This window comes from Bos taurus, chromosome 29, assembly GCF_002263795.3.
Source record: "Bos taurus isolate L1 Dominette 01449 registration number 42190680 breed Hereford chromosome 29, ARS-UCD2.0, whole genome shotgun sequence".
Classification (NCBI taxonomy): Eukaryota; Metazoa; Chordata; class Mammalia; order Artiodactyla; family Bovidae; genus Bos; species Bos taurus.
This window is the reverse complement of record NC_037356.1, coordinates 40,379,441-40,390,991: the sequence shown is the minus strand read 5'-3', so window position 1 is coordinate 40,390,991 and position 11,551 is coordinate 40,379,441. Positions and strand designations below refer to the sequence as shown.

Sequence of the window (11,551 nt, the reverse complement as noted above, 5' to 3'; positions counted from 1 at the left end):
ATACTAGCACATGGAAGGAGGAGCCTGGTAGGTTGCAGTCCATGGGGTTGCACAGAGTCGGACATGACTGAAGCGACTTAGCAGCAGCAGCAGCGGACTCAGGGTGAGCATGCGCCCCGCCCCGCCCCGCCCCCAGAAGGAACGCTGAGCCTGCAGCGCCACCCAGGGGCACCTGGAATAGCTGCACCAATGTGGAGCAGGTCATGCTCTGCTGGTAGTGGCCCCTGGTAGTGGCCGAGGGCATTGCGCCCTCAACGTCTGCAAACGGGTAGTTGCCTAGGAATAACTTGTTTAAAGGACCAAGTGACTTTGGGTTCCAGAATCATTGCGGACAGTGACTGCAGCCACGAAATTTAAAGATGCTTGCTCTTTGGAAGAAAAGCTATGACAAACCTAGATGTGTTAAAAAGCATAGGCATCACCTTGCTGACAAAGGTCCATAGTCGAAGCTATGGTTTTTCCAGTAGTCATGTATGCATGTGAGAGTTGGAACATAAAGAAAGCTGAGTGCCAAAGAAATGATGCTTTTGAACTGTGGTGCTGGAGAAGACTCTTGAGAGTCCCTTGGACTGCAAGGAGGTCAAACCAGTAGATCCTGAAGGAAATCAGTCCTGAATATTCATTGGAAGGTCTGATGCTGAAGCTGAAGCTCCCGTACTTTGGTCACCTGATTCGAAGAGCCGACTCATTGGAAAAGACCCTGATGCTGGGAAAGATTAAGGGCAGAAGGTGATGGGGAGATAGAGGATGAAATGATTGGATGGCATCATCGATTGAATGGATGTGATTTGGGAAACCTGATGTGTTCATAGGGGTTGCCAAGAGTCGGACACAACTTAGTGACTGAACAAACAACAAATGACCACTGGGGAAGCCCCCTGGCCTGTTAGCCATCCCATTGCCTACTGCCTGGAATCCTTCACTGGTGGGTCATCTTTGCCCTTGATCCTCCCTGTCCCTTATGCTAGAATCCCTGGGGCCAAGTCATCCACCCATCTCCCTGGCTGAGTTCCCCCTTCTGTCTATAGATTTCTTTTGTAGTCTCAGGGCCTGGGCCCGGTCTGTGCAAAGAAGGAGGGAAGGGCCTTGGTAGAGCCACTAAGAAAAGCAGTGTCCCTGCTTTATGATCTGCACAGTCTTGGGCCCAGAAGAAAAGCAAAAGTCTTTAGGGAAGCCTTGTTCATTTGCCCCTTCAATCGGCCAGCATTTATTTACTTGGCGTCTTCCATGAGATTGGGGAAATGGAAATTCACAAGAACCAGCCCATGCCTATAATGTTGGGAGTGGCTGGTAGGTCACATGCCTGAGCAGAGGGCAATAGAGACATGATCTTTTAAGTCCTGGTACGCTAGGCGTTCACTTGTTGTGTTTATGATGGGCTAGTTCCGGTCCTGGGGCCCGCCAGGCCCTGGTTCCTTCACAGATGGGTGTAGGTACCCCACTGGATCCATAGCTAATCTTTTCCACTTCAGACTTGGACCAGGGGGCTCCTTGAGAAGCTGTGTCCAGAGGGGCACACCTCTCCAGGGATGGCACAGCTGGGACAATTGAATTTTGATTGCCCCAAGGCTCTGTATCATGAGCAGTGGCCTGTCACTCCGGGGCAGTCTGTGCCCAGTCCAGGTGGCTGCCACCTCTGCCCTGCCCCGCCTGGCTCACCAAAGGCCTCCTCTTGGCTCCCAGTGGGCCAAGAAGGTCTGAGTGTCCCTTCCCATTGGAAGCCTGGGAACTTGCCAGGCCAGTGACTACCGCTGGGGCTCTAGGTCCACAACCAGCCTGGACTGCCCTGCCAGGCCCTCCTCTGGGCGTTTCCACCACCCGCAAAGCTGATACATTTTTATCAGGGTGGACATCTTGCCATGGTGAGCTCTTATCCCCTCTGCAGGGACTAACTCCCCTCGTCTCCACCCACTCCACCCAGCCCCTCGCTCCTCTGGGGAGCCGTCTGACACTGATGTGGGGCAGGAAGAGCCCAGGCTCTGGGAAATGGCCCTTCCCTTGTGGGGCGCCCCCTGGGGAAGGGGAGGGCCAGGCGGGGTGAGGGCCTGGAATTCAGCTGCCCAGTCCTTTCCTCTGGCTTCAGCCTCCTCCCCTGTGAATCGAGGTTTGTTTCTGTAACCACTGGGGGGGCTATGAGTTTGGCAAAGGGTGGGGATCAGAAGCCCATGATTCCATGCTGGGCAAGAGCCTCAGCAGAGTATGGGGAAGGAGGGGCAGTTAGGCAGAGAGCAGGAATGAGTCTCCCCAGTCCCTGGCCCCAAGGGTGGAGAAGGTTGGGAGTGTGGGGGATTAAGTCACAGAAGGTCCACCTGGGCCAGGATTTACCTGATGCCCTCAGAGTGGCAGCAGAATCCTTCCCACCACTCTCCCCCTGCTGGGATCCTGGTTGTCACTGGTGATGGACGCTGCACTTACAGCTGGCCGGGTGTGTGTGTGTCTATTACTGTACCATCCTGAGAGTCAGAGTGCTGGGCCTAGCCTAGGTAGGAGACAGAAGACAGGCACAGGTAAGGGGGACGGAATGTATGTTCCCCAAGGCCTCCCAGACTCCAGGGCCTCTAATGGGTGTCAGGGCAGGGCAAGGCCAAAGGCTCACAGGTTGTTGAGAGATGACCTGTGCCCACTGGGGAATCACACACATGCTAGCCGGACCAGCTGGGTGTCCCAGCCAGCGACACTGAGGTCACAAGTGAAGCGGCGGAGAGGACAGGGGTCTACTCTCGAGCCTTCCCCCACCCTGCTGGGAGCAGATGCAAGGCCAGGTGGGAGCTCCTGAGGTCCTGGCTCCCCGAAACCTCTTGGCACTTCTTTGGCACTCCCAGCTTGACCTGCCAAGCTGAGCCAGCCCAGAGGGGAGGCCATAGAGAGCAGTGCAGGGGCCACGAGGAGGCTCACTGCCCTGGCACGTTCCCTGGGGCTCTTCCCAGGCTTGGGGGACCCAGTGAGCCCCTGCATGGGCACAGGCGCCACAAGACACCTGGTCCCCAGGGCTCCCTCAGCCCCTTCTGAGACTCTGCCCCTAGGGCTCGGGACACTGACCAGAGAGGGGCAGGGCCGAGGTTGGCAGAAGCGAGTGACCTGGGGCCTGCGTGTGGCCCCTCAGGAGGAGGGGGATGGCGAATGAGGATATCAGGAAGGTGGCCTGTGCCCCCCAGAGACCTTTGGAAAGCCTCATTCCACAGAGTACCCAGAAAGAGGAAGGAGGGCTCACTAATCTGAGCCATTTGCCCAAAACTCCTGGCCTGATGTGCACTTTAGGGAAGGAGAAAGGAAGTTCTCCTTGAGCAAAGGTGTGGGGGTGGGGTGGGGGGATGGACAGAGGAAAGTGCTCCCAGCGCAAAGCAGACCCCCTTCTCCATACTCCATTGACACCCCACCCAGCATCAGCGAACGGGAAGTGGAGGAGAATCAGGCTGGCGCTGAACAAGGAAGTGAGAATAAAATCATTTATTTCCAAAAGTGTAGAGGTGGGGAAGCAACATGATAAAAATTAAGGTCAGTTCCCTATGGATCCAGTCTGCCTCAGGGGAGGGACAGTGGCTCTTTGGGCGGCCAGTTCTCAGTGGGAGGGCTTCAGGCAGTCTGATCCCTTGTTGCCATGGCAACCCTCAGGTCCATCACCAGTCAGAGCTGGTCCCTCCTGCCCCGCCCTCCCCTGGAGCTATCTACGGGTTAGTGGGTTAATTTCCAGATGCAGCAGCTCTGGATACTCCCAGTGGCCGCCAGGTTCCCCACCCTCTCACTTTCCTCTCCCCTCAGCTGTCTGGCCTTCGGCCCCAACCCCTCTTTGTCCCATTGGGTACCCCCACCCCCACCAAGTCCCTGGCTTCTCTGGGTTACCCTCCTCTGGGACTCTTTCCCTCTGTCTCCTGACAGTCAGGGCCATGGAGGCCTCAGTGAGTGAGCCCAGCTCAGCCCACTGTGGGGCCTGGGGAGGCTGCAGAGGGCCTGGGGGTGGGAACAGGCAGATCTTCCCAAGGCCCAGTCCCACCGCCACCCCTGGCAGAATGCATCCTGTAGCAAAAGGTTAAAAAACAAGTAAAAGACACAAGAGCTTGATAGACCGGGAAAGAGCGTGTCCACGCAGGCAGCCCCAACGTGGGGAGGGGCTGTGATGAGCTGCTGGGCTCCAGTGCCCACTCGCAGCCTGGAGGGCCTAAGTCCGCACCAGCCAGGTGGCCAGGGACTGGCTGGCACTGCCTGGCAGTAACAGAGCACTCTGGGGGGGCAGTCCGACTGCTCCAGAATCTTGGGTCTCCCAACCAGAACAAACATCTGAGCCTACAGGCCGGCTCACCCCTGACCTGGCCATTGCTTCTGCTGAGCTCTTCTGTGGCCCTGCCCCCCTGGACCAGAGGTCACAGGCTCTGGACTTGGGAGGCGGCGGGATGGAACTGCTCAAGCCCTGGGTCGGAGGGCTCCGGTGGGGCCAGGACATTTCCCTTGGCCCGGAGGCCTGAGCTGGCTGCAACGCGGGTGAAGGGAGCCTGGTGTCAGGGCCAGGGCCCTGGACATCTGAAGAGAAAGTGGGGCCTGCGAGGGCGCCCCCAGTACCGACCCGGCGGTGGGAGGGAGACCCAGGGAATCCAGCACATCATCACCCCACAGAAGGGCAGAGGATTGGCGGCTGTCCGAGGCGGTGGGGCCAGCCTGCAGGCTCAGGGAGCCGTCCCACCTGCTGGCTGGGACCCAGCCCTGCAGTGCGGACCTCAAGAGCAGGGAGAAAAGAGGGTGGTATGAAGCCTGGAGGCCAGGCTGCAGGGGCTCCCAGGCCGCACCTGTGTGCGTCTGGTCTGGCTTCAGGACAGAGGGTGGAGGCGGGGCGGGACCCAGGAGGGAGGGTGTCGGAGGGAGGCGTGAACGCCTCGAAACCAGACAGCAAGAGAGGAAAGACCGAGCCTCAAGTCTGTGGGCCGTGCACCACAGCCTCCTGAGGCCCCTCTGAGCAGAACCCCGCCCTCCCCTTCGGCTGCCACCCCCACCTGCTCCCCACCACCGTCCCCGTGGGTGCCCCAAGGGCTGCAGCTTCATTTGTGGAGGTAGGCGTCCAGCCACAGCTGCCCAGACTTCCTCAGGGACCTGGGAAGAGGAGGAAATGGATGGTCAGGGAGCAGGTCGACGGGGCCGAGGGGCCAGGGAGCCGCAGAGAGTCGGGGTCTGCGGGCCTGGGGGCCTCCTCTCAGCTCTCCATCAGGAGCCCAGGGCCCCCCGGGAGGGACCTCGTCCAACCCAGACAGAGGCCAGGCAATCCCTAGTGACAGAGGGGCCAGGTGGGGGCACCCGTGCCAGCAGGGCCCCTCTGGTCTCCACCTCGGGCGGTCCCATGACCAAGTGCCTCCCAGTCCCCTCCCTGTCCCCCAGGGACCTGGGGGGTCCCCGACCCCCATGCCCACCCCTCCTTACCCGATGATGTCTTGCAGGGCCCGGAGCAGCGGCTTCTCCTGGTACTCAATGCCGTGCTTGGCGCACAGGGACCTCACCAGGGGGGCGATCTTGTGCAGGTTGTGCCGGGGCATGGTGGGGAAAAGGCTGGGGAGTGCACGGGGGCGGGCGTGAGGGCTGGCCCACTGCCTCCACTGCCCAATTGGAGGCTGGCCGGGCCCGGGAGACCCTGTCCGCCTCTCCCTGCGTGCCTGCGGGGCAGCTGGCCTGCAGCGGTAAAGGGCTGGGCCTCGGGCTCCCTATCAATAAAGGGACCAGTTGCCCGCCCTGCCAGGCTCACGGGATCCAGGAGGATGCCAGGCCTCATGTGCAAGGGTGGGCGCCTCTGTGATCATGTGGCCTGGGGAACAAGAACCCAGGCCTCAAGGGGGCTGGCGGGCGGTGGCGGGGGTGGGAAATACAGTCTAGGGTGTTGGGGGAAAGACAGAGAGAAGGAGCCCCCACCTGCTGCCCTCTGCCAGGTGAGGCTGGTGGCAACTTGCCTCCACTGTATGCCCTCCACCCACCCCCACTCCATGCCCACGCCTGTGCTCACTGGTGCTCGATCTGGAAGTTGAGGTGCCCACTGAACCAGTCATTGAAGAAGGACTGCTCCACATTGCAGGTGGCTGCCAGCTGTTGGGGAGAAGGGGGGTGAGTGGCTGGAAGCAGAAGCACAAAGGGACCCCTCTCCCTTCTGTAAGGCCCAGCCTTCCCTGAGTCTCACCGCCCTGCCCCGATTTCCCACTGGTCCCTCCAGAAGCTCCCAGCCACTCTCTCCTGCCCGGCCCTGGCCCTCCCAGTGGAAGGACACTGGCAGCCCCAGGGAAGGGCAGGACAGCGCAGGGCCTATTGGGCAGCCACGCTCCTGGGGACATGGACCTGGGCTCCGTGGGGCCCCCCGGCAGCCAGCGCTGGCCGCCCTCACCTGGCTGCTGAACCAGTCACGGTAGGGCTCTCGGTCAATCTCCATGACGATGTGATTCATCTGTGTGACCCACACAAACCAGTGGCTCTCCAGGAACCTGGAAGGGAGCTCGGCTCAGTGTGCAGCCTGGTGGCTCAGTCTCCACGGGGTCCGGGGAATCGGTGGGAACCGAGTGTCTCTCCCAACCGCAAACGGGGCAAGTGGAGAGGGTTAAGTGAAGCCCCTTGATGAGGGGCCCGGGCAGAAAGTGGGACCTCTGAGGCTTTCCTCGGTCGACGGGGGCCTCACATCAAACCCCCATCAGCACCAGTGCTTGGGGGCCGAGGGGCTAGTAGCCAGCAAAACTCAGGCACCTGATGAAGTTGAGGAAAAGGATGGATCCCAGAACACCATAGAAAGGGATGTAGGTGATGAAGAAACGGGTGTAGTAGCTGATGGCCCAGGCCAAGTCCTGTGGAGAGAAACACAGTTAGACGTGGGAGTGTCTTGCCCTCCTGGGCATGTGGTCCCAACCACAGGTGTGTACACAGCAAGCCCAGCTCACTGCTGAGTGAAGAAACCCTACGGGCCTCCAGGAAGCTGCATACTGGGTCCAGCTAAGGATCCGAGGCCTGCCAGAGGAGGGTGTATACGACAGTCTTTGTGTCTAGGAGAAGGCTGAGTGGTTTTAGCAACGTGGAGGGGCTACAAGCTCTGCATCTAGGGAAATCCGCAGGGATGGGGACTAACATCCTAGTCCTGGGGATTCTGGAGGTGTACTACAATGTGCACACACCCCCGACACCCACAGGCTCACAAACTGCTCGTCGGCACCTGGGGGTCCTCACTCCAGCACGACAAAGGCCAGGGACGCCATCCAGCACCCACCTCAGGACCCTCCCAGCAGCCTGACAGTGCTGGCCCTCTTCCCACACCTGCGTCTCCTCCCAGCCCCTCTTCCATTCTGCTCTCTCTTCCTGGGCAAGCACCCTGCCTCCCCCAGCAGCCTCCACGGCTCTGCAACCATGGCAACCGGAGTGAACTGTCTTAGCTCCAAGCCCACTCTGTCTGCCCCTGCTAAGCCCTCCCACTCCACCCAGAGTAGCCACAGGGACTGGCGACCACTCTGCCCAGCCACCCTGCCCCAGCTCGTTTCCACCTCAAGGCCTTTGCACTGACTATTTCCACCCTCATCACTTCTCCCCACTCGGCAGGGTAGCGATGAGAGCACAGGCTCCTCCCTGTTCTCTGTACGTGCTAAGTCTCCAGTTGTGTCCAGCTCTTTGCAACCCTATAGATTGAATAGCCCACCAGGCTCCTCTGTCCATAGGATTCTTCAGGCAAGAATACTGGCGTGGGTTGCCACGCCCTCCTCCAGGGGATCTTCTGGACCCCGGGATTGAACCCATGTCTGTCTCCTGCATTCTTTACCACTAGTGCCCCTTGTGGCTATTCTGTGTCGCTTGTAAGTAACTTTCTGAGCTGTGCCTCTGATCCTCCGTCTTCAGTATGGGAAAAGACTATCCCCCGAGGTTCTACAGGCCTGAAGCTGTGGCAACAATAAGCAGAGCTTGCAAGTCTGAGCTCTAACGACTCCACTCTGGTCTCGGCACCAGTTTGCTGCCATGGAGACCTTCCGACATGCAAGCTGGATCACGCCACTGCCATCTGCAAAGCCATCACGAGCCTCCTGCCCCGTCGGGGGATAAAAGACAAAATCCAGCCTCCCGGTAGGATGCACGGGTCCCTCACATGCCCGTCCACCGTCCTGGCCTTGCCTGCAGCCTGTCACGTCTCCCATGGCCCAGGCGTGCCATGCTGTCTGTGTCTAGCTGGATCTGCCCAGAGGCTCCTCCTCCCCTTATCTGCTCAGCAAACTCATCCTTCATAGGAGCTCTGTTTGGTTCATCTCCACAAGCATTCTTCCCTGTGTCAGGGGCTGAGTTAGGCGCTGGAGGCAAACCGAAGTGCTTGAGAACCCCTTGTCTGGAAGGACAGACTTAAGCCGGAGATCCCTTCCATAGCATACGGAAGGGGACACACAGTTACAAGGATGATGGCAGCGTGGCATAAGGTCCCAACCCTGTCCTGATTTAGAAAGACCCCCATCAGGAGGTGGTGCCCGAGCCGGGCTGGGATACAGTGAAGGTTGGCCAAGCAAAGAACAGTAGGATGGATGTTTGCAGAAATGACAATGCGAAGACAAGTCCGGAGAGTTGAGCAGGGAGGGGCTGTGTTTACATGTAGATTATATGCTCCATGTACTCCAGCCCAAGCGCTCCAGGTGGGGGCAAGAGACGATGGCCAGGTCACATCCGCCTGGGGGAGACTGGCCTCTATTTTGGTGGCAAGGAAGAAGACCCACTGTGCTTTAAATGACAAGAATGTGGTTCCATTTGAATCATAAAAATAGGTCCCTGCCGACTGAAGGTGAGAAGATTCTGTTATTCCAGGAGCTCAGGGACGAAATGAGGGAGGCCCAAACCAGGACCCCGGCCCTGCCGAGGGGGCAACAGTCTCTAGGACTCTAGGAGGCAGGGGCAGTTCTGTGCAGAGACTGCTTGGTCATGGTGAACCCAGGCTGGTCCCCGGTGTTGGTGTCATCGGCTGGGGAGGAAAGGAGTGGGAAGAGTGGCTGGGAAGGGGTCTGAAGGGCCAGCAGTGGGCAGAGGGCAAGACCTCAGGACGGAGGTGGTCTTTAAGGATACATGTGCGACTAACAAGTCGCTCAGTCATGTCCAACTCTTTTCGACTCCATGGACTATAGCCCGCCAGGCTCCTCTGTCCATGGGATTCTCCAGGCAAGAATATTGGAGTGGGTTGCCATTCCCTTCTCCAGGGGATCTTCCCGACTCAGGGATCGAACCTGAGTTTCCTGCAGGGCAAGCAGATCCTTTACCATCTGAGCCACCAGGGGAGCCATTAAGGGGGTGGGGGAAGCCAATATTTAATTCTGTTTCTACTTTTCATCACATTCATTTTATTTCCTTTTCTGCGTGTACGAGTGCAGTGGTATGTACACATATATTAATGGAGGTGTGTGCTTATTAACTGTGGTGCGAAATGATACATGACCATGGGCCACTGGGGTCAGGGGTGAAGGGATAAAGGAGGTGCAGGGAGACAGAGGTGGAGGAGAACCAGTAGAGGCTGGACTTGGAAGCTGACAGGGAGAATTTCAAGAAGGAGTGGATACTGGGATCAGATGCAACGGACCTCCAGGAAGTTGAGGCCTGGGGGCAGCCCCAGGATGTAGCCAGTGGCACTGCTGGTTGGCCTTTGGAGCTGGACAGTTCTCAGCAGTGCGGGGGGTGGGGGTTGGTGGAGCTGTCCCGGGCATGGCATGGTGCCCACTAGGGGCCAGGGACCGTCCATCCCCCCTGAATTGTGACAATCAAAAATGTCTCCCTGGACTTCCCTGGCGGCTTAAGTGGTTAAGACTTTGTGCTTCCAATGGCAGCCGGCCCGGGTTCGATCCCTAATCAGGGAACTAAGATCCTGCATGCTGTGAGGTGCGGCCAAAAAAATCCCCAAATTCTCCCCGATGCTGCCAGTGGCTCAACAGAACTGCTCCCACTGAGGACCACCACCCCAGGTCACAGCTGCACTTGGCACCTAAGCTCACAGTTACCGTGAATCAGAAAACCACAGCACGGGGCAGGCCTCTGCCACGCGGGCCTCTGAGGGGTGCACTTTCGCCTGGCGCTAAGCCTGGTTACAGTCAGCTACTGTTGTGCACTAGAAGCCCAAGCTTGAACCCTACTCCCTGGCAAGAGAGCCCTGCCTCAGGGGCCTGATCAAATGTCCCTGGCTGGGCCACCTTAGCCAGTTCAGGTATAAAGTCTGATTCCCTTTCCCACTGTGCCTATTTCATGCTTTGTCCTTCAGGGAACACACACAGTGGAAATTTTAAAAAAAGAGATTAAATATTCATGTCAGGTGTCCGCCATGAAAGCAGATTAGTGTCCTGAGCAGCAGCAGCGCTGTTCTCTTCCACTATGACTCCTCCCGGGGCTCAACAGTCACCACAGGGGCAGGAGAGCTAGAGCTGGGCTCCAAGTCCCACCTCCTCACTGACCCAGAAACTCCTTCCCTCCGGCCTGGATGCGCCTTAATGGCAAGACAGGGCTTCCCTGATTGCTCAACTGGTAAAGAATCCACCTGCAATGCAGGAAACCCCGGGTCAATTTCTGGGTCAGGAAGATCCGCTGGAGAAGGGATAGGCTACCCACTCCAGTATTCTTGGGCTTCTCTTGTGGCTCAGCTGGTAAAGAATCCGCCTGCAATGCGGGAGACGTGGGTTTGATCCCTGGGTTGGAAAGATGCCTTGGAGAAGGGAAAGGCTACCCACTCCAGTATTTTGGCCTGGAGAATTCCATGGACTAATAGTCCATGGGGCTGCAAAAAGTCGGACACGACTGAATGACTTTCACCGTGGGTGGCAGTGCCTAACTGTCCCTGGAGCACAGCGGGTACTGATAAAAAGCATGCCCTACAAGCGTGTAGTACAGGTTTCACCAGCACAGGGCTGGCAGGGACTTCCAAATCCCTCCTCTTCCCCAAACAACCCCAACCTGCTCCCGAGTTCCAGGCTGGCCCTCTTAGCAGAATCAACAGGCACCTCTGCCAATAACACCAAGGGAAGCATGTTAAGACAAAGTACTTTGAAGTCCTTCAATTGCTATACAAACACGAGGGCCTGCTACTGAGAGAGAAGTGTCTAGGGTGTGGGAGTGGGGTGAGTCCAGGCGGTGGCACTGGGAAGTTCTCGTGCCTGATCCACTCCTTGGTGTCACCTTGGGCAAGCCCCAAACTCTCAGAGTTTCACTATCTTCACTTATGAAACTAGGTTTTATAAAACAAAAAAAGACCAGCGATACCGACTAAGTGTCCGCTTCGTCTGGAAGGCACGGGTCTTGTCCCTGTCCCTGTCCCACTCCCAGTCCCATTAAACCCTGTTCTGCCAAAAGCAGGTTCTGCCCAGGGCGACCACCTCCCCCAGGGCCTCCCATCACGGGCATATTGTCCTCTTCTGAGAACCACACCTGCATGTCTACATCAGGCCAAGGACCGTCCCTCTCCAGGGTCCCCTTCTCTCTCTGGAGTGATGGGTGGGATCGTGTCCCCTAAAATGACTCTTCATCCCCGGGACCTCACAGTGGGACCTTATTTGGAGACAGTGTGCTTGTAGATGTCATTAGTGAAGACGCAGTCATTAGGGAG

The 11,551-nt window shown here is 58.1% G+C and overlaps 1 protein-coding gene across 2 annotated transcripts in view; it reads right to left on the bottom strand.

Moving 5' to 3' along the window:
* Window positions 1-3,432: 3,432 nt before the first annotated feature.
* The window catches only part of FADS2 (fatty acid desaturase 2), a 37,018-nt gene continuing 28,899 nt past the window's right edge, over window positions 3,433-11,551 (bottom strand). For both annotated transcript variants that reach the window (NM_001083444.1, XM_015461240.3), the window contains 5 exon segments: window positions 3,433-5,079; window positions 5,404-5,529; window positions 5,978-6,057; window positions 6,350-6,446; window positions 6,703-6,800. In NM_001083444.1, coding sequence (NP_001076913.1) covers window positions 5,028-5,079; window positions 5,404-5,529; window positions 5,978-6,057; window positions 6,350-6,446; window positions 6,703-6,800 — 453 coding nt within the window. In that variant the 3' untranslated portion in view covers window positions 3,433-5,027.